Source organism: Talpa europaea, assembly GCF_964194135.1.
Source record: "Talpa europaea genome assembly, chromosome: 13".
NCBI classification, from domain to species: Eukaryota; Metazoa; Chordata; class Mammalia; order Eulipotyphla; family Talpidae; genus Talpa; species Talpa europaea.
In genome coordinates this window covers 51,391,969-51,415,029 of record NC_140080.1, presented here as the reverse complement: position 1 = coordinate 51,415,029, position 23,061 = coordinate 51,391,969, and the positions used below count along the sequence as shown (strand labels likewise).

The 23,061-nt window shown below is 33.7% G+C and overlaps 1 protein-coding gene across 2 annotated transcripts in view; it reads left to right on the top strand.

Annotated features, from left to right (window-relative positions):
* Positions 1–23,061, top strand: part of ANKRD12 (ankyrin repeat domain 12) — a gene marked incomplete at its 3' end in the record, with an annotated part of 70,047 nt that overhangs the window by 7,511 nt on the left and 39,475 nt on the right. Inside the window, exons 3-7 of one of the 2 annotated variants that reach the window (XM_084252249.1) lie at positions 3,515–3,583; positions 7,760–7,906; positions 11,432–11,632; positions 14,825–14,967; positions 22,730–22,877. In XM_084252249.1, coding sequence (XP_084108375.1) covers positions 3,515–3,583; positions 7,760–7,906; positions 11,432–11,632; positions 14,825–14,967; positions 22,730–22,877 — 708 coding nt within the window. The remainder of the gene's footprint in view (positions 1–3,514; positions 3,584–7,759; positions 7,907–11,431; positions 11,633–14,824; positions 14,968–22,729; positions 22,878–23,061) is intronic. The other variant, XM_084252250.1, reaches the window with a different exon arrangement.

Genomic DNA, 23,061 nt, shown 5'->3' with positions numbered 1-23,061 from the left:
TATGCTTCCCAGATGTCAACACTTTATCTCCAGGATTTGGAATGATTTATCTTTTTATTCTTTCATAATGACTTAGATTTTTAAAATAATGAGCATATATTATTTTCATAAAACAGTCATTACTTTTTAACAAAACAGTCATGCTGTACTAGGAAGTCTCCGTGGTCTCCAAAATGAGCAATAATGCCATCACTGGATGAGTCATTCTTAAATCTTTATTCTTAAGACATACTTAAGTATGTCTTAAAATTCCTAAATTCTCAATTATTTAAATTTACTGATTTATTTTAAGATAACACTTTCTAGAAAAGTATTTCACCAGACTGATAAAATTTGGGGGAAAACTACAGAATAATTTGAAGTCATACCACTTAGCTGCATCTTAATACTATTCATTTCTGCAAATCCCTGATATATCTACTATATCATTCCAGTATCCTACATTGTCCTATCCTATCAGAGAATTCCCATAAATTTTGTCCCATAAAATGTTAAATGCTAATATGTATAATGATTCATTGAACCTATGGAAACATAAAAGCAAGTGTTATCTAGAATACCAATTATTTCTTATACCTACTACATCAGCTTTCTTTCTCAGTTTTTACTTTCAGTCTCTCCTGGTCTAGTATCCTGATAGGATAAGTAAGTTATAATGGAGGTAAATCATAATGTAGTGTTTATTATCTGATGCTTTGGAGTCTAACAGAACAGGTGAGTCTCTGCTCAGCCCCTTACTATCCCTGACCAAATAATATGAGTTCTTTATAAATCCCATTTTCTACATTTATAAAAGTACATATGGTAACATCAACTGCAAGAGAATTGTGACCTTTAAGTGACATACCTGTACAATCATTTTGTGATATGCTAATTATATAAAACAGAAGACTAACACTGGCCTAAATATGGTCTGTTAAATCTAATTTAGCATAACTGACACTAAGGAATATTCAAATACGGCCAGATAGTAAAAAATATTTACATATTTACTTTGAAGATGGTATTTTTATTATACCCTGAATTATTTCATTCTTACTCATTCCCAGGAATATGGTTACAGAATAAAAGGGTCAAACATACCTCTATGTTTCTCCAAGATTATTTTATCTAGCTACTAAGCCTCCAGCAGTGTATACATGTTCTTTAAACTCAAATAGCATTGGAGTACATATTATTTTCTTTAAACTTGATAGATCTGATGTCCTATAGATGTAAGCCAGTAGTAGTAGGACTTGATTTTAGTTTGTATGTAAGTAAGTAGAAAGGCACATTTTCACTTTTTAAAAACACCTGTCTCAGTAACCATTATTTATTTGCTTGCTGAATTTTTCCTTTGGCATTATGTAAATAAGGCGATATATATGAAAATCCAAATGGTCAGAATGATCTGTTCCCAAAGTCCGTAATGGCAGTTGTAGAGCCTGTTTCAAACTTAATCTTTTCTGTTAATCAGCCTTAGAAGTTCTATTTTTCTGAGTTTTTAGATGGACTCGCCCTGTTTATGAATATGACTCAGACAACTTTGGAGAGGATTCTTTTTAAAAAGGAAACAAATTTTTTTTTGGTGACAGTTAAAGTAGCAAATAAAATCAGTACTTGACTTAATAAGAACAATGATCTTTTCTGTCATTTCATGGAGATTATTATACGTGTGCCTCCACCCCCCCTCCATATTTTGTTATAAAATTTTTAAACATAATGTTCAATACCTTTTAACCATTCTTGGTGGTTTTACATTATTCTCTTACACCCCAAAACAGGACATTAACTTTAAAAAATGCCTTTTTAGTGCATCGCTTGTCTCACCTACCAAAAAAAAGAAAACAAAACACAAAGGAACAGAGTTAATTGCTCTGTTTAGCATTCAGCATTTTACGAAAACCTTCTTTTATTCTGTAGTCTCATTATAGTCTAGTCTTATTAGAGCATGGAAGGAAGAAGTGTTTGAGTAAAGGGACAATGTGTGGAAGTTTTTAATGTTTCAGCTCCTGAATGTATAGAATATATATTCAAATGCCCCAAATGTAGACATACTTATTTGAACAAAGGCAGGAAGTATATGGAGTCAAATTGGATTGAATACTTCCAAAGGCAGACTTGGATAGACTATTATACTTAGTTTAATGAGTATAATTTAAAAATTTATCCACTGTGCTTTAATCTCTCACATGGTATGGCTTGCTTTCTACAGTCCATTTAATTTGATATGTTGTCACAACTTATTGATTGCCACATTTTCTTGACTTTGCAATCTATGGACTCCATTTAAATTTTTTTGTCTTTAATAAAACTTGTAAGCCGACCATAGATATGAGGCATATAGCAGGTGTCAGAACAGGGGAGGGAAGAGCATAAGAGACAGGGAAGGTGGATCACAGGTGCTATGGTGGTGGGAGAACTACAGGGACTACTCAAATACTGTCCAAAAATAGACAATGATGTAGGAAAAGTAGTAAAAAAAAAAGTTTTTATCTTTAAATGAATTACTTCTTGTAATTATTCTAGTTAATAACTTAATGTGTTCTGTTTTGAAATACATGTTCATTGAAAGGCTTGTTTGATCTGTTTACCCACTTGCTTTAGAATTGGTCTAAATGTTATCTAATTAATGGCTTCTCCTTTCAGTTGAGTGAACCTCTCTCTCATCACTGAACTTTCAGATATATCTTTAAAATTCTGAAATACTATGTTTAGGTGTTACTTGTTCTCTAAGTGGTTTTCTCCAAAACTTTTGTTTCCTTGTACCTAATTGAATTCATGAATAATGTCTGCAATGATAATCTCAGAAAATTATACATCAATAAATTAAGAATATGAAGATTAGAATAATCTGGCACATTATTCATGAGGAAAAATACCTGGTCTGGCCAGATTGCCAGTCTATTTTCCACATTCTTATTTCTCTGTCATGAACTGTTAGGCAGAATTTCATATTCTTATCTTAGCTAATAAACTGGGTTTAATTTAGCTACTTTCTTTCTAAGAGACCTTTCATAGTGATCATTGTGGTAATTCATACCGTTTGAAATGTTTATAATTTACAAAAAGGTCTGTAGTCTAGAATGATACCACAGTGCAGTGTTCTGTTGTCTTCTGAGTAGTTTTGACACTCAAAAAAAAGGGTGATTCAAACCCATTTTTTAAGTTTACTAAAACAGTACAGTACTGCCATTTTGACCATTTTCAGAAACTAGAATAAATAGCCTCAAGGGAGATGTATTTTAATAAGCAACATTAGTAATATCAGTACAAGCATCCGTAATATTATTGCAAAATACATGGTTTACTTTTTCAACTTCAGTATTCCTATTGAAGAAACTGAAATCTTAGGTATTGGCCAAACCTGTGTTTTAACTGTACTTTTGGCTTTACCTTAAAAATAATCTTTTGGGAAAATGATGATAGATCATTGACTAAATATTAGTGATCTTTTAAATAATGTTGGTTTGTTGAATTCTGCATTTCCCTTCGTGTGCTTTTTCTTTTCTCCTGTCTCTCTCTCATTCTGTAGATTCAGATCCAGGACATACAAGTGAAAATTGGGGGGAGAGACTTATGTCTTCTTACAGGACATACTCAGGTAATTAGATTATCAGGTGCTCCTGTTTAGCCAGTGGTTTCTGTCACATTTACAATTAATTATTGTACTATAAGTAACTTCTTTCCAAACCAGCATGTAGCTGTCTCTGGTTGAATAAATGAACTACATGAGATCCAATTTTTGTTTTGAGATATTGAGTGTATCATATCTAATACATGCTGTGTATATGGGCTCTATAAGCATATTCTGTGTACCACCACTCAGGTCTTATACAGCACAAAATGGGTGCATCACTCGCATAGAAAACAATGTGAAAGTCAACTCCTGCAGTACATCAGCCCCTTTGGGAAGATACCAAAGGTCATTATACCCTTCGCAAGATATACTAAGTATATTGAATTTGATAGACATTGTCAATTTACTCTTCAGTCATGCAATATTTTTTTTTAACATTTAATTTTTTTTTTGGTTGAACTTGTTAATCTTTATTGATTCTGCTGCCCATGTTGAATTTAATAGTGTATTCAAATACCTAGATGTCGCCCAGAGAAATGCCATTACCACTAACCGTTGGGATTTGTTTATTTACTATGGCACCAACTGTTGTGCTTCATAATTGCTCCAGGGAGAATATATAAATATACTGTCATTTTAAAATAAAGAATGAATGTATTCTCTTGTATGTGAAAACATATTAAAGTGTTTTGATCTTCCTTTTAAAAAAATGGATTGACATTCTTATCTTAAAACTTTTTAAAATGTAAATATTTATTTCTGGTTATCTAAGTGTCTACTTTCAGCAGACAACATTTACTTATAAAAACTGAAATAAACCTTCTGTTTCTGATATACTTTTTATAAATTTGTGGGGTTGGGTGGGAGTGTTGTTAAACAGTGATTCTTAAAATTAGTCTGAAAGCTGGGCCTCCCCGGTGGCGCAGTGGTTGAGCACTGGGTTGCAAAGCTGCCCCCGGCCTCTTCGGTGCCGGTTCGATCCCCAGCTGCTCCCCGGCCACCGGAGGAGGGTCCCGCATGGTGCCCAGACTTCTCCTGCCGCCCGCTGCTCCCCTCAGCAGTGTACTTCGGTCCTTCTGCCTGCTCTGCTTCCCGCTCTGGCTCTGGTGAATTCTCTCACCTTCCCGCGCTTCTGACTGTACCCAGTGCATGTATAAACAAAACAAACAAACAAGTAAATAAATAAATAAATAAAACATGCCTCTATAAAAAAAAAAAATTAGTCTGAAAGCTGTTATTTTTTAAGCTGATAATAGTACTTGAATATCAAAATTGGGGAATGGGGCAGGTTTACAATCAGAACTAAATTTAAGAGACCTACAGTTATTATGGAGTCAAGTGTACTTTTCTAAAATGGGGTTCCTGCATTCCAGGATATACCTGAAAGAGCTATATGATTAAGCCTTCTATGATATGAGTACCTTTGGTGAAAATTAAGTTACTAGCACCCAACTATTGGAGATACATACAGATATTTGAGAAGCAGAGAGTAATGGCAACATTTTTTTTCTCAGAATTGAAGTATACATATTCTAAATGTGATTTATTTAATTATCTTCATCTGTATTTGAACGTACTTCCATTGTTTCATTATTTATACAGCGACTGCTTTATGGGAAAATGTGTTATGTTCTTAGGTTTTTGAGACACCGCTAAGTTTTATGAACCAGTTCCCCAAGAAAAACAATTCTGTGTTTTTCTTAATATACTCTGAACTTAATTAGAATGTGGTTATATTGAGCTTTTGGCTGTTTTGACAAGACTTGAAAAGAAGGCATTAATTTTCAAGATTGTATGATTGCGACATCTCTGTATTTCTAAGGATTCTCTGGAGCTTGAAATAGGTTAGATTGCTAAAAAGCCCATCTAGCTTTTTTTACATTAGTCTTAAGTGAATCACTTGGACTTTTCTTTAAAAATCTCTAGGGTAGTTGAGTGGAATTTCAAGTCTACAGTAAACTGTGCTAAATGAGTACATGTCATTATTCCTATGTTCAAATTTCAAAATTCTGACCCAATATTAGGACAAATAAATGCACATTTCAGTCCCTGGAGCTTTTAACTTTTTCATATATATGATATGTAATCATTTTTTACTTATGATAGGTCAGGAAAAAAAAGTTCTTCATGGAGTAGATCCTAAATAGTCAAAGTCTTGTTGAATGCTTTAAAACTTAAAAAAAAAGTACACTCTGGGACATGTTAATCTACCATTTCAATTTTGAAAACTGGTGTCTAGTTATTTCTAAGCCAACTGTGTTACAGTGCTGTGGTTCACTACTCTTCCTATCTCATGTAAAGCCTCAATTCAGACAAATGATGGTGAGCTAAAGAAGAAATAGAGCTCAAAATGGATGCTAGTGTCTAATTTGAATTTTTGTTTGAATATTTGTAATATAGCCAATTTGTTTCTTTTCCAGAATGCAATAGTTATATCTTTGATATAACATGGAATTCCAGTTAATTCACAAGTGTCTCACTTTTTTCAATAAACTTACTATATATCTCTTCAGAGCATATTTTTTAAAAAACAATATGTTTAAAATGCAGTTAAAACAGTTAATGTGCAAATGATGAAATAAAAAACTTTTTCCCCAACATTTCAGAAAATATTTTAAGGGTAGATAGTCCTGTTTTTCTTTATTTTGTTTCCTCCAACTACTAGATTTCATTTATTAAAACATCTTATGTACTTTCTATAAAATTATCATTCTGTTAAATATTTTAATTTTAGACAAAGAAGTCCATTTGAAAAATGTGCTATTCAGATGGATATTCAATGAAACAATTATGGGCATATAAAGAACATCGTTAGGAGAAAATACTTGTTTTCAAAAATAGAGGTGTCTCCACCTCTAATAAAGGAACATATTAGAACTTATTAAAGACTGACTTATCTAAATCATGAAATTTTTGTTTTGTTACTTGAAATCAATTCTCAACAAAGTGAACATTTTTAGGAGCTATTGAATTTTAAGTTATTTGTGGGCAGCAGAATTTAAATATCAGAATCACTAATTTTTCTGACATCCCAGCCAACTTTTCCTAATTAGCTAAGCAGTACACTGGAAGAATTACTGCTTTTAGTTCATAAGCTTTTAGCGATATTTAAAATCAAATTTTTGTTTTTTGAAACTTTTTAGATTAATGTTTATATCCTACAGCAGTCTACTTACTGCCCACATCTATCTGAAAAACCTTTAAAGCTTTCCTTTTTCCATTTTTTTTTCTATTTTCTATTTGTTTTTAAGTTTTACTTAATTTTGTAGCCCTCTTTACAGGAACCCTTGAACCTGGTCAGTAAATCCCATATATTTGTATGGGATTTCCCAAAAAATAACGTATAGGCAGATCATCTGTATTAGCTTGCACAGGATCGATCACCTGAATCACTCCGTTAATCCATTGCATAATTGATAAACTCCCAGAGAAGTTCTAAAGAACGAAGTCATCTCTTTGACCTGTGAAATCCAGTTCTGTCTGAATGTCCTAACGTTTAATGGGAAACATTGTCTATATTGCCAAAGGTTCCCATACACCTAAATCTGAGAGCTGACATGATAAATCCAGTAATTTTTAAAAAGTCCTTAGACATTTTGGATCTTTGCAGAATCTGTTATTTCCCCCTGCTCTTCCGCTCCCCACACCCCAACACACACACATAGAATCTTTAACTTGTTCATTTTGGGGTTTGATTAATATTCCATTTTCAGCTATCCTGTGACCAGAATAAAGCAATTTAGTGCCTTTTTATTTCAATAATTACTCTGTATGATGAAACTTGTCTCAAATACTTAGTTCCTTAGAGGACTATACAAATCATTAATGAAATTAGGGAAAGTAATTTAACGGAACATTATTAGAAAAACTTAGCAGTAATTAAGAAGAATGAAATTATAATGAATGAAAGAAATTTTAAGATATAATACTAAGGAATGTTTGAAATGTTATTGAAGAAATTAAATGTTGAATAAACAGTACAAGGTACAAATTTTACTAGTAGTAAATTTGTAAATGTTATAGATTTTCTGAAAACTGTAAGATTTTAATTTTTTCAAAGCATTCAGGAAGAAAATCGGTTATATTAAGTCTAATGCTCTTTTGTCTGCCTATTGCTTGTTCACATTATATACATTTCATACATGGTTGCTTTTGAGTACCTGCGTTTGATTCATCTTACATATTTATTAATAATTCCAGAGAAAGAAGGTCCAGAAAAGAAGAAAACAAAAAAGGAAGCTGGAAATAAGAAGTCCACACCAGTTAGCATTCTTTTTGGTTATCCACTCTCAGAGAGAAAGCAGATGGCGCTTCTGATGCAGATGACAGCAAGAGATAACAGTCCAGGTGACACCATCATTGAGTTCATGTAGATTCTTAATTTCCTTCCAATGATGCTAGTCTTGACCTAATAGCATTTTTTCGTTACTTTAAATGTTTATCCTTTCTTGGATTTAATCAAAATTTCTTACAGGTTTGTAATTTTACATTTATATGTGAGACAGTTGTTTATTATCTGTAATCTCGACTAGATGAGAAGCTATACAGGAACAGGATCTTTTTGTCCTTAGTGGACATTCAATGAATATTTGTCAACTGAAGTGAGTAATTTAGAAATGGATCAGTCAGTTTGAGAAATGTATTGTAGAACTGTATTCATTTTGCCTTACTGAAGAATTTTTATACCAGTTTCTGTAAAGCTGGTTCTAGGTTTATAGTTTACTTTTCAGTTCACTAGCCCCTTACTAATAAACTGGTTCTTATCTCTTTATTAGAAACAAATATATGGCCCATGCTTTGTTGCTATAGATCTACTAAATTATTTCAAAAAGGAAAATTATCTGCAGTATACTATGTAAATTTATATTTCATTTCACATTTATAGTTAAAGTTGTCACGTGTACAGATGTGTGTGTTTCTTCATATATTGTGCCTTTCGAAAATAATTGAAGATGACTTACTAGCATAGTCAAAACAAAAACCAAACAAACCTATTAATTTATCAAAAGGAGCTAAAAAGTTAAAAATAGATAAAATGGAGACAGATGGGCTAAGATAGTTATTACTATTAAGCATTGATTTTATCTCTGTATTCTGGCATCTAACAACACAAAAGAAAAAAGATTTAGGTTATATAGTTCTCATTAACTGATGCAAGAAAATAAATCATGTTTGTCTAGAGAAAAAATTCTTTTGGCTCTGAATACAAATCTTTATATAAACTGGGTAACATAAGAAATCCTGTTGAAATGCCTTGAAAAAGACAATTTTTCTAGTGAACTTTCCCTGTATTAATTAACTCTTCTTTAAAAATGGAGACAGCGTGGTAAAATTCATAAGTTTCTATGTATCACACTTCCCGTTAAAGTATGACTGTATCTAATCTTTCACTGATAAAAGCATGTTAGGGCTTACTGCTTTTTAAAAATATAAAATGTTTTGGTTATTCTGCCACTTTGCCACTATTTACTCAAAGACATTCAACATGTTAAAACTTTGAGTGTTTCTGTAAAATCTTGACTTTGAGTCATTTAATACTTACATGGGAAGACTTCTATATCTTAAAACTGATTTTTATTTGCCATAAACCTCTATTCTTCTTAAAATAAATTGAAGAATTAATATAAAGAGGTAAAAAGGTAAAGTCTTCCCTCATCTCTGCTGACGTCTCCCCTTGAGAGGCAACCACTATTAAGAGTTTCTTCCAGAAATTTTCTAGCCATAAACATGAAAACACATGTCTTCCATTGTAGTTTGCTTTTAAATATAAATAGGATTGTGCTGTAATATTGTTTTGTAGTTCTTTTCATTTTTTCAACTTTTATATTAATATATACAACTAGAATGGAAAACTTGAAGCATCAAGCTGTTTTTTCCTGGAGTTTATGGTTCATTGCTTTATCCATTGCTTACTTAATATTCCATATTTTTTATGTTGCTCTTATTACCATATCAGATAATACTATTTTTATTTTGTGTGAATTAATTCCTTGCAAGTTGTGTGAATTAAAAAATGCTTCTTTTGTTTTTAAGAAGTTTAAGCTAATTTTCTTATAAAGGTAATTGATAAAAGTTGATAATAAAATTTATTGATAATAAAATCTATTCATTCAATAAATGTTGCTTAAGTCCCAGCATGTACCAAGAATTGTTCTAAATAGTCAAGATACAGTGATGAATAGAATAGATAAGTTCCTTATTCCATGGAATGTACAGTCTAGAAATGCATAAGAATGAAACTGTTACTAGAACCGCATATTTTAAAACCCAGACAGTGTAAATCTTAAACTTTTTTCTTATTGAGGAAAGAATAATATTTCACTGACACTCTATAATGTCATTTTGCAAAACAATTATTATATAATGCTAGAAAATTACTCTCTGGACTTTTTCTCTTAGAGCAGTTGTTTCTTTAAAATAGTTGTAAATCCTCAAACTGAATTGTTAACAATATACACCTCTTTAATCCTTAATTGATTAAGAAATGAGAGTGGGGCCTCATCAGAGGTTCAGCCGGTTGAGCACAGCACTGTGAAGCTGTCCATAGCCTCTGAAGTACTGGTTCGATTCCCTACTGGCCAGGGAGATACTCACATGGCGCAGCAGACCTCTCCTGTCTCGCCCGTTGCTCCCCTCAGCAGTGCTTTCAGTCCATGTGCGTGTTCTGTTCCCCACTTTGTCTCTGGTGAATTATCTCACCCTCCCGTGCCTCTGGTCTATACCCTAGCTCTTGTATAAAAAAATAAATCTTAAAAAGAAGAAATGAGGGTGTGTGGGTGTGTGGTGTGTGTGTGTGTGTGTTTCTACCAGTAATTCTCAAATGGGAAGGAGGGGACTTTGGTTGTCATCTAGTTTATCTTCTTTGTTTTTGATATAGTAACTGGAGCAAAAATCAAAAGGTGAGAACCAAAGCAAGGCACAGTTTTTTCCTTTTTAATAAAATCTTTTTTCCAGACAGTCCTTATTTCTTTTGGATGTTTCCATATCAGAATCATCCATGACTTTAATTTGTACTTAATATCAGAATACAACTCCAGTGATTTATGAGTCAGAGGTATGAACTTTACCCGTAATGTCACTTTGTCTCATTGTTAGAATAACAAACATAACATGCCATGGAACCCCCCCCCCTTTTTTTTTACCATCTATTAGAAGAGTGTTCATTGAGTAAACATTTTTAGGGTGCGTATTTTATACTTCTTTATCATTTTAAGCCAGTTTTTTATAATGACAGAATAAAACATTTTTTTCTAAATTATACAGTATTTGATAACTCCATGTGTTTGGGTGAAATTAACTATCATCCATATCAAGTTTTGGTTTGTTAGGGTGAGAAAATATTCTCCATTCCATTAAATTAATGTTACCTCTAAAGACCTTTATATATATTTTTTGTCATGTACATATCTATTAACTTTCAGGTTATATTTTTATACTTACATATGTACCCATATTTCACTCTCTACAAAACTTCCTGTGCCAGTGCCCTTCCTTCCCTTGTTCCCTCCTACCATCCTCCTCCTCCTCTCCCCTCTGGTAACCAGTGTATTTTTGCCAGAGTCTAAGAACTGTTTTAGCTGTGCATTGTCAGTGTATGTTTTTGGGTTACTTCTATTTCTATAAATGTGTTAAACTATCCTGTATCTGTTTTCCCTGATTATTTTCACTTCAATAATTACATCATAGACCATCCAATTTGTCCCAAAAGGTACCGTCTTACCTATTTTAATAGCTTAGTAGTATTCTATTGAGTATATATTATACAGTTTTTTTAATTTGTCATGCACTTTGATTCGTTCCCTCTAAAAAACATTAAATGAATGTACAAAGCAGTTAACCTAGATCTTTTGTTAACTGTTTTCTTTCTTATAGATTCCACACCAAATCATCCATCACAAACAACACCATCCCAAAAGAAGACTCCTAGTTCTTCATCTCGACAGAAAGATAAAGTCAACAAAAGAAATGAACGTGGTGAAACTCCTTTACACATGGCAGCTATTCGAGGAGATGTGAAACAAGTCAAAGAATTAATAAGTTTAGGAGCAAATGTGAATGTGAAAGATTTTGCAGGTAAAATTAGTAATCACAAACATATGCAGAAACTAAAAGTTTGGTTATAATTTAATCTACATTCTGTATTCCTTTGCTGAATTGAAAAACCTTTAAAAGTACTTGATTACGAAACTGTTTTTGGAGATGTACATGCAAATCTGATCTTTGTTTTAATTTCTTGTCAATAATTACTCATATTTTAAAATACAAAACTTCTAGTATAATTGACATGCTACTAAATAATTCTTTACACAATTTAGTTTCGATTCTAGGTGAATTTGAGTTATATTAGGTTGTTGGAAAAGTCATGACTCATTTTTGCATAGAAAACAGAAAAAATTATTTTTATATTCCCCATACAATTGCAGCCCCCTTATTTTGACCTCAATCCTTCCTTTCCCCGCCCCTGTCCCTCCATAGTGTGTCTCCGGTTCATAGTTGTTTGTTGATTTTGATTTTTTCTTTCTTTTAGTTACTCTTTTTCCTGGTCCCTTATTTAGGTTTTCTAGATTCCTGCTATTAGAGAGACCATCCGGTATTTTTCTTTTTCTTTCTGGCTTATTTTGCTGAGCATGATCCCAGTATAATGCTGTCAAATTTATAAGTCTTTCCAAGAACATTCATTAACTTGAAAATGAGAAATATAAGAGTTGTAGCATTGTTTCATTGTATTACTCTAGTACCTTGCCCGGTATGTTATTACTTTAAAGAATTCGATCAGTGAACATGCAGGAAACAATATAGACATTCCCTTTAATTTTATATATGACACTATCCATCCATTCCCCGTCCCCCCCAGTTTTTTCCTTTTCCATCAAATTATTATTAACAATTTGGAAGCTATACTTTCTGTGCATTTTTGTTAACATATATACTGTGAACATTTATTTATATATAGGCTTTCTAGAATAGTGAGATAACTATATATATATATCTGTCTATAGTTTTGTAACCTGTCTTTTTCATTTAATGTCTTATAGTGCATTTGGTAGTTCTAGTTCATTTTAAGAGCTGCATAGGGCCTACCCAGTGGCGCAGCGGTTGAGCGCTGGGCTGCAAAGCTGCCCACAGCCTCTGCAGCACTGGTTCGATCCCCGGCTGGCTGGCGAGGGTCCCACATGGTGCTCAGACCTCTCCTGCCGTGCCTGCTGCTCCCCTCAGCAGTGTATTTCGTCAGTCTGCCTATTCTGCTCCCCGCTCTGGCTTTGGTGAATTCTCTCACCCTCCCGCACTTCTGACTGTACCCAGTGCTTGTATAAATAAATAAATAAATCTTTAAAAAAAAAAGAGCTACATAATGTTGTATACTAGAGATTCCACAGACAGTACTTCAGTGGACACTCTAGTAGAAATATTTGTGTATTTGTATACTTAGGGAAGTATTTCAATGGAGGAAAAATGCTAAATCAAAGGAAATGGATATCTGAAATTTTTTATAATACAAACATATGACCCCTCTCCCCAAAATTCATCAGTTTGCACTATAAAAGATCCCTTTTCACATCATCACTGAAACTGGTTATTATTAATTACTAACAATCTGACAAATGAAAAAAAACAATCTTATTTTAATTTAGATTTCCTCAATCTTTAATGACAGTGAATATTTCTTGTGCGTATTATAAATTTATATGTATTGTATGACTTCCTAGATAGTCCTTTGCCCATTTTTCTTATGGTTGGGTACTAGTATTATTTAGAAGGACTTTGTTTTGTTTAGGTTTTAATTCTCTATCAAATATGTAAATATTTTTACTATCTGGCCATATTTGAATATTCCTTAGTGTCTGTTATGCTAAAATTTTAAATTTTTATGTCATCATTATTAGTGTATCGAGATTTATGAGTTCTTTATTTAGTATTTAGGAAGACATATGCCTCTGTGTTATAACACTATACTCCTATATTTTCTTATTACCAAATTTTGTTTTTGTTTTATTTTAACATTTAGCCATATTACAATAACATGTAGAATTAATTTATTAGGTGCGAGTGGAGGAAAGAGCGGATCTACTTTAAAGGTTGAGACAAAATGAATGGCATCTATTCTAGAGAAAAACTGTGTTAGAAACCCAAAAAATATACTTTCCCTTCGATCTAAATCTTCACCTTTAAGAACTTAAATATTTAAACATGGATTACATAAAAATTTAATTGTGTTTGTTGCAACATTGTTTCCTATGTTTAAAAATTAGAAATAGAGGCCTTCCTGGTATCGCCGGGGTTAAAGACAGCGCTATCAAGCCATCACCAGCCACTGTAGCACGAGTTCCATCCCTGGCCAACCAGGGAGCTAACCCACATGGTGCAGCAGACCTCGCCTGCTTCACTCGCTGCTCCCCTCACCAGTGTGTTTCAGTAGATCTGTCTGTTCTGCTCCCTATTCTCTCTGGTGAATCCTCTCACCACCCGCACCTCTGGCTTACACCCTTGTTCTTGTATGCATAAATAAATAAATCTTAAAAAAAATAATAAAATAAAAGTTAGAAATAATTTAAACATCCAATAATAGATTCACTTTTAAATAAATTATTGTGTATTCAGTCAGTGCAGTGCTAGGTTGTAGAAAAGTATAATAATAGGGAGAATTATTTTTACTGTAGTAAGTAGAAAAAGCAGTTTAAATAATCTTGGTTTTGTTTTAAAAGTATAAATATGTAGAGTCCTTAAGTTATTATATTTGGATGGTGGGGTTATGTGTAATGCTTATTTTCTGTTTTTCATTTTATTTTTTTAATTTTTTTCATGTGTATGTAACTTTTTTTATTCTAAACATAACTTTAAAGTGGTAAAGTTATTTCAGTTAAAATAAATGCTAAGTTCAGAAAAGATTGTCTCAGCTTAACAGATGAAACCTCTTAAAACATGGGATTTTCTTTACTGAAAGACCCCTTACAAGCTTATTAATATTTGCCTCCTTTTAAAATTCCTTTTTTGTAGCTCAGATAATTGTAAATTACTGCAAGATTATATTTATTAGATAAGCTTAAATGTTTAATATTTTTGTGAAATCATTTAGTCCCAGTGGAAAAATATAAAAGAGCTTTTTTTAAAATTGATACTTAGCTATTTCTAGTAGCTGCTTTGGCTCTGCTTTTCCTTCTGCATTATGAGCAATTAGAATTGATATGCTATGTAATTATGTGTATGAAAAGCATGTATGTTGAACTAGTACAAGTGAATCATGTTAAATTAATATTTTTACTTTAGGTTGGACCCCACTGCATGAAGCTTGCAATGTTGGATATTATGATGTTGCTAAGATACTTATAGCAGCTGGAGCAGATGTTAACACACAAGGACTAGATGATGACACTCCACTACATGATTCTGCTAGTAGTGGGCACAGAGATGTAAGTATGATAGAAAATGTAATAATGCACATTTTCAAAAGATAAATTCAAAGTGGAGTAATTCACTTTTTGGTCATATGCTCTCATGTCCTATTCACTCATTGCCTGATTAGCTCACCTATATTTTATTTTTAAAGAATTATTCCTTTATTGTAAGGGGTTTTTGTTTTTGTTTTTTTGCTTAGAAGAACTGGGGCGTAGGCCAGAGTTGAGGGGGGTGAGAGGATTCACCAGAGATGGATTGGGGAGCAGAACAGGCAGATCCACTGAAGTTACACTGCTAAGGGGAGCAGTGGGCTAAATGGAAGAGGTCTGCTGTGCCATGTAGGTTAGCTCCCTGGGCAGGGATTGAACTTAGGTAGCTTTGCCATAGCATGGGAGGGCTGTTGCCATGGTAGCTTTGAGACTTAACCCGTTGACCACCAGGGAGGCCCTCATTTGTATTTTTTATTTTCTTTTTTCTGTCTTCTAACTGTTAATTGCTATTAATGCTGAGCTTTAACTTTCATAAAATCTATTTAATGAGAAAATTGGTTATATAGGTTGCTAAAATTTTTATTTCAATTCATTTTACTGTCAGAAAACTAGATGTAATAAAGTATATTTTACTAACAGTAAAAATTTTAGTGTCACTCTGCCTGTCTTTTAAAAGCATTTCACTTTAGTTAAGAAAATTAAGGGCCTCCCTGGTGGCGCAGGCGGTTGAGTGCCGCACTGTGAAGCTGTCGCAGTCTCTGCAGCGTGGGTTCGATCCCGGCCGGCCGGCGAGAATCCTACATGGCGAAGCAGACCTCTCCTGTCTCGCCTGCTGCTCTCCTCAGCAGTGTACCTAAGTCAATCTGCCTGTTCTGTTCCCGCTTTGTCTCTGGTGAATTCTCTCACCTTCTCATGCATCTGGCCTGTACCCCAGTTCTTCTATAAATAAATCTTTAAAAAAACAAAAAGAAGAAAATTAAAATTAAAGTTATGATAAATATGAATTTAATTCTGGCCACTGTATGATCTTGAACAAGTTACTTCTCTCCTTTGAACTTCCATATCTTCATTAATTATGTAATAATACCAATCTAAAGAGGACATTTTGAAGGGGGAAAAATTGCATATTAACAGACCTTAAAATCTGAAATGTTATAGGAATGTCAGACGGAAAAGATAGATATGGGCCTCCCTGGTGGCACAGGGGTTTAAGTCTCATGTTATCCAGCTGTCATCAGCTGCTGCAGCATAAGTTTGACCCCTGACCAGGGAGATAACCCAGATGTGCAGCAGACCTCTCTTGTCTCACCCCCTGATCTCCTCAGCAGTGTATTTCAGTAGCTCCATCTGTTCTGTTCCCCACTTTGTCTCTGGTGAGTCCTCTCACACACACACCTTCCCCGCACCTCTGGCCTGGACTCCAGGTCTTATATACATAAATAAATAAAAATAAATCTTTAAAAAAAATTGATAACACCTGTACATTTCAATTTTTCAAGTTTATCCAAATGTTTTAGAAACTAAAATTTGTAAACTGAAAGTGTTTTTTTCTAATTTACATTTTTCAGTAATGTACTTTTCATGATTCTCAAAGAGTTTCTGATTTTGAAGAAAAGTCTAACTTCTCTTAAACTGGTCTTTTCTTACCATTAGACTAGTCCTTTTTGCTTCCATGGCAATTTGTATATACCTATATGAGTAAATTTACTACATTATTTTTTTACTGATAATACTTGTCTGTTTCCTGCACTCCACTGTGAGTACTAGGTTTGTAGGCTTTTTGTATTGTTTTCTGTTACTGAGTCCTGCTTGTCACACAGAAGCACCAATAAATTCTGCCTGGATGCATGTATAGGTGCAAGTGTAAGATGGATGGAAGAATGAATAAATGACTGACTAAGAATGCACAATACCAAAGACATAATCCAGAAGACCTGACAATATGTAGGGTACATTTCCCTTTCCACTGAATTTAAATACTGTGCTTTTTGCCCTTTTATAAAGCAGTATAGATACATCATTTATCAGAGATGGTTTTCCTTTACATGTGATACATAAAGATTTTCTGGCTCCTAACTATAATTTTAAAGAATTATGTTTTGTGGCTAAGACATGTTTCTATGAGTACAAGTTTCTAAATATGCACATAGCTGCAAAATATTTCTAGAAGCTGACCTTTGGGCTCATATACTTAGAGGCACTCACATACTATTTCTAGTCTCTTTCCAGAGGAAGACTGGCATGCTGTTTTCAAGAGACCTTTGCTTTTCCTCCTACCAGCATGCCTAAGCTAGTAGGAGTCACAATTCAGAGTTATTGAGAGCTATTTTCTTCTGTTGAGAGCTTGTTTCTTCTTGTTGCTTGTGCCTAAGGAGGAGGAGGGAAATGAGAGTCACCAGATCTATTATTTGTGTATATCTCTGTATATCATGAGTCTCTCTCAAATAATTGAATTTCTTTCCCTCAGTAATACTCATGATAAATTCAACCATCCATGCAGCATTTGTAGGTGGGAGAAACAGAAAGTCAACAATGCCATAACCTGGTCTAAGTTATTTAGAGTAAGGGAGGATTAACAGAGCATACTAAGAACTGTGTCCTTTACATACCTCTTGTGTTTAGTACTTCATGATACACATTTTTAAAACAGTTTTATTCATAATATGCTATTTTTCTCTATATTCTTTTCGTCTCATTATTTTCAACCTACCTTAATTTGTTGCCCACTGTGTTTTAAGCAACTTAGACTCACTTTAAGTCCCTTTTAGTATACTTTTCATATTATGATCATGTGTGAAGTATTAATTATTTAGGTTAGGATTTTTCACAAACCAAGAGTCCTAGCCGCCTCATATGTAATAAATACTTGCTGATTATATACTCATAGTAGTAGAAAACTTGTAGCAGTATCAAGAGCCTTTAATCTGTTTTCTCATTCTGGGACTCTAACCTAGGGAATTAAGCCCCCAAATGGTACATACTATGACTTTTAGTTCAGGTGTATTTATAATCACTAAAGATTTTCACTACTTTCTCAAATCCCTAAAATGACAGTAAAAGGAGATTTTTTTAAAGGACACAACCACAAAGAAATCAGTATTTTAGGGAGGTAGAAATTAGAAGAATGAGTGGTTATTGACCTAGAACAGAATTTCACAAACTTTTTCTGTGAAGATTCCCTCTTCCTCTCTCCTCCTCTGTACTTTTCCTGTGCAGTCATTTTACAAAAATATGTAAACTGTTAGTTCACAGGCCAGATTTGGCCCACAGGTCAAATTTACCATTTCTTGATTTAGAAAATACAAGAATATTGAAATCAAAATCACTCTAACACAGAACTCCAGAGAAACTAAAACTCAGCAACTGATGACACTAGTTGCTACTGGAAGTACCTGTTCAGATGGATTTGAAAACAAAAGAATTGGATCACAGAATCTTTTTGACCCTTGCATATCCCCTTTATAGCCCTGCACAACCATGTGACTGCCTCTCCCATCCTGGCAGATGATATTGATTTATTTCCTAGAATAAGTATAAGTAAAATAAGACATATTGAACAGTGAGCCTTCTTGCAACAACCAAAGTGCTGACAGTATAACTTTAGTTTCTAGGTACAAGTTGAAAGGTGAAAGTTCTAATGAAATTCTGCAATACCACACTACCATGGATTCATCTTTCAGTAAATCCTATCCATGCCTACAAAACTTTCAGTAAACCTTTTACTGCATTACTTAAGTGGACAACTAGAGAACGCCTGCCATTTGAGAAGTTTCTAATATGGAAGTCAAAGACCCCCCCCCAAAAAAAAACCAAAACAAAACAAAAAAAAGTGCTAAAACAAAAGGAACTCAGAAACATAGAGGAACTAAGAGGAACTTCAGAAAAAAACATTATCTTCTCTTAAGAGATAAAAGAGATTATTATTGCTATGAAACCAAGAACTCAATGCATTAAACAAGGATTTTTTTTAAAAAAGCTTTTGGAAATTAATAATGTCATAGATTAAAAATTGAGGTATTGGGAGCTGAAAATAAAGTTGAGGATATCTCCCAATGACTGAGATGGGAGAGATGAGAGAAAGACAGAAATGAAGGAAGAGAAATGAGCAGAAAGTTTAATTCAGGATATCCAGTGTCTTTAGCAAGGGTTCTTAAAATATAGAAAGTGAAAATGTGGACATTATCAAATAAATCATTTCAGAAATTTTCCCAAAACTAAAGGAAACAGATTTTCAGATTGAAAGCACAGTTGAATGCTCAGTGCAATGGATATTTAAACAAAAAAGTCCAAGATGCAATATCCTTGAATTTCTGAATAATGGGGCAAAGAATGTCCTCAAGCTTATGGGGGGGGGGAGTAATTTGCATATAAAGGTAAAAAATCAGATTGGAGACCTAAAAAATAATTTTTTTATAAGCATTAGAACAGAATGGCATTGGAATTTTCAGTAACAGTACTAGAAGCTAGAAGATACGTGATGGTTTCAGAATTAAAGGGAAAATTATTCTACATATAAACATAATCAAGGGGAGGATAGGATATTCTACATATAAACATAATCAAGGGAAGGATAGGATAAAGGTATTTTCTGACTGTAAAATTCTCAAAATATTTGCTACTTCTCAGGAATCCCCTGAAGTTGTTGATTCAATAAAATGAGGAAGTAAACCAGGAAAGGAAGTGTAAAGAATCCAACATAAAAGTAAGGGAAGGGTATTTCTGGAAAGATCAGATAAAGGGAAAAACCAACGACAACTGGGAAGCACATCTAGAGAGCAACTAGTTATTGTAAAGCAAATTAGAGGGCTTGGAGAGAGGAGTCTCTTAAGAGCAAAAAAAAAAAAAAAAAAGATAATATGATACTATATTAAATTGGAGATAATCTATATTTGTAGCAGAATACCAGATGAATTAAGAATGACTATGTAGAAAAGTGAACTAAAGGAAAATTAAGGTAATTAACTCCATTGGGGAAAATAAAGTAGAAGAATGGAAATTTAGTCATTGTGTACTACTTTGCTCAACATTTATATTAATACTGACTGCCTCAAGAACATTATATAACTGTGTTGGAAAATGAGGAGGAACAGAAGTGTATGTATATGGGGAGAAGGGAAATGATAGTTGGTGAGAGCTGAATCCACATTTCCCTTAAAAGTGAGAAGTACAGAAGCAAAAAGCTAAGTCTGTTACTTATGCGTAAGTTTAGGAGCTCAGGGACAATTGTTCTTTACCAGTAGTTTTGAAAAGTGAGTTGATCTTTTAAAATCATAAGCATGTATAATTTGATTTTGAAAAAAGAATAAAATATGAACAGAAATAAGTAATTTGTGTTTTTATATACATTCTTACATTTTAGATTTTCTGCATTGATAATTTATTCTTCTGTAGTCTGGTATGAATTTTTCATTATTTAATTCATTGTGAATCTTCATTTTTTTTAAAGATTTTCTTGATTATGCATACAAGAACTGGGGCACAGGCCAGAGGTGCAGGGGGTAAGAGTATTCACCAGAGACAGTGGGGAACAGAATAGGCAGATTGACCGAAGTACACTGCTGAGGGGAACAGCGGGCGAGTCAGGAAAGGTCTGTTGTGCTATGTGGGTTGCTCCCTGGCCGGGGATCGAGCTCATGTGCAGTGGCTGTGGATAGCTTCATATTCTTAATTATTGTAATTTGTTGGAAATTCCTAATTACAGCATCTTGTTTAATATTGTTTCTTTTAAAAGCTGTGTATTTTGTAAGTGCCAGAAAATATCATAGATTATGTATTTGGAATTAAAAAAACAAACAAAAATTGATCCCATATAAAGTTTATGGTCTAGAATAAGCAATGAAATGTGTTAATAAGTTACGTTATAGGTTTGCATATAATAGTACGTAGTAATGTCAATGAAAATTGAACAAAACAAGAGATAGTAAGAAAGCAGAATTAATAGCACATGGCCACCTATGTGTTGGAGAGTATGAGTTAAAAACAAGAGTGAGTGGGCCTCCCTGGCAGCACAGTGGTTGAGCACTGGGCTGCGAAGCTGCCCGTAACCTCTGCAGCGCCGATTCGATCCCCCGGCCACCAGCGAGGGTCCCACATGGCATGCAGACCTCTCCTGTCTCGCCCTCTGCTCCCCTCAGCAGTGTGCTTTGACAGTCTTGCCTGTTCTGTTCCACGCTCTGGCTCTGGTGAATCCTCTCACCCTCCTGTGCTTCTGACTGTACCCAGTGCTTGTATGTATGTATGTATGTATGTATGTATGTATGTATGTATGTATGTATAAATCAATCAATCAATCAAAAAAAAAAACCCAAGAGTGAGTATGACTCCCAATTTTCTGACTTAAGTGACTGGGTATATTTTGGTGCAGTCACTAAGAATGGAAATAGATATAAGATAAGGATGCAAGTTTGTGTACTCCATTTCAGACCTTTTGGTTTCAGCTATTGTATTGAAATACAAGTATATTCAGTTGGATGTATCCAGTGAATATTTGGATTTGGAGCTCAATAAAAACGGTTGAGAAAGAGAGCAAACAACAGAATGAAAATGAATGAGTGGATTATATCATTGTCATCACATTCAGTCACAGTGGGTAGGATTTCCATTCTAGACTAGAGCATGAGACACAGTGGTATAGGACAGAGCCTAGGGATTTTGAAGGTAAGGGAATGAAGGGCCAGTTGAAGACAACAAGGTTGTAAGGGTAAACATCTTTTCAGGAACCTGACTGTGAAGGAAGGCAGAGAGATTAAGCTAGAGGAAGGGAAATGTAAGTTTAGGCAGCTTCTTTTTCCTTTTCATTTTTTTATTACCATTGTTTTAAGGTAAAAGAAACTTGAATGGACATATTGGCTTCTAAAAAGGAGTCATTCAACATAAATTTTAAAATAGAGAAAGGAAGAGAATAAAAATACAAAAGGATTGAAATCATCATTGACTGGGCAGATCCTGGTTTTGTGGAGCCTGGAGCTTTCATAGTTTGATGGGAGAAATGAGGGCTTCTTTAAAAACACTTATTTTTTTCTGATTTATTTTTTATTTTTATTGAGGTAACATTGGTTTATATCATTTGTATATTAGAGGCATAGGATCTCCCCTCTCAGGTGTTGTTACCACGTCACACCCATCACCAAGAGACCTATAGTCTACTACCATAGTCCATCATGCTCTCCCTGTTCCCTCTTCTGCTCTGGTAACCTCAGTTCTATAATCAGCTTTAAGAAACATTTTTAAATGATGAATGCAAAATTAGATAGAGGGTTTTATAAGGAGTTCATGAAAATGAGGTCCTTGAAGTTTAAGCTTCATTAGTTCTAAGGAAATCTGTGTCAGTTAATAATAGTATAAATTCTCGGGAGACTTAGAAAAGAATAAGAGTAGGAACATCGGTAGTGATACTATTTTTGAACAAAATGGAAATGCTTCTTTTCAAACTCCTGGAATATACATTCCAAGAGGCCAGGGAACTTGTTAGTATTGTTCATTGATTTATCTGCAGAATTTGGAGCAGTTCTTGCTAAGAGGCACATGGTATTTAATGTATGATGAAACAATAAGAAAATTAATGGAGTTAGCACTGCAATAAGCCAGCTTAAATTTTAAGGAAGAAATTTCTTTGTCATGGATAAGGTCATCAGGTGGAGGGAGTAGGCAGTTAAAATGGCACTTGAAGTGAGTAATCATGATTTAGAATAGACTTGAAGAGTGGAGACAGTAGATGAGGTAGAAGGATGTTATCATTGTTATCAAGAGTATGGTTGAAATGCTGTAATCTGTTTACTATTAACAGATAGTGAAACTGTTACTTCGTCATGGTGGAAATCCATTCCAAGCTAACAAACATGGGGAGCGTCCAGTGGATGTAGCAGAAACAGAAGAGTTGGAATTGCTACTAAAAAGAGAGGTGCCCTTATCTGATGATGAAGAGAGTTACACAGGTTTGTTTCTGATAATACAAATTCGTCTGTTTTTTACCATGTTATTTAGAGTTAAAAGAAAAAACAATTTAAAAACATTCTACTTCTACTTTATAGTACATAAAATGTTTGCATACCTTAGAATAATTCCAGATATCTATTAGGAATAGTAAATTTAGTAACCTTAGGTGTTTGCTATATGTCC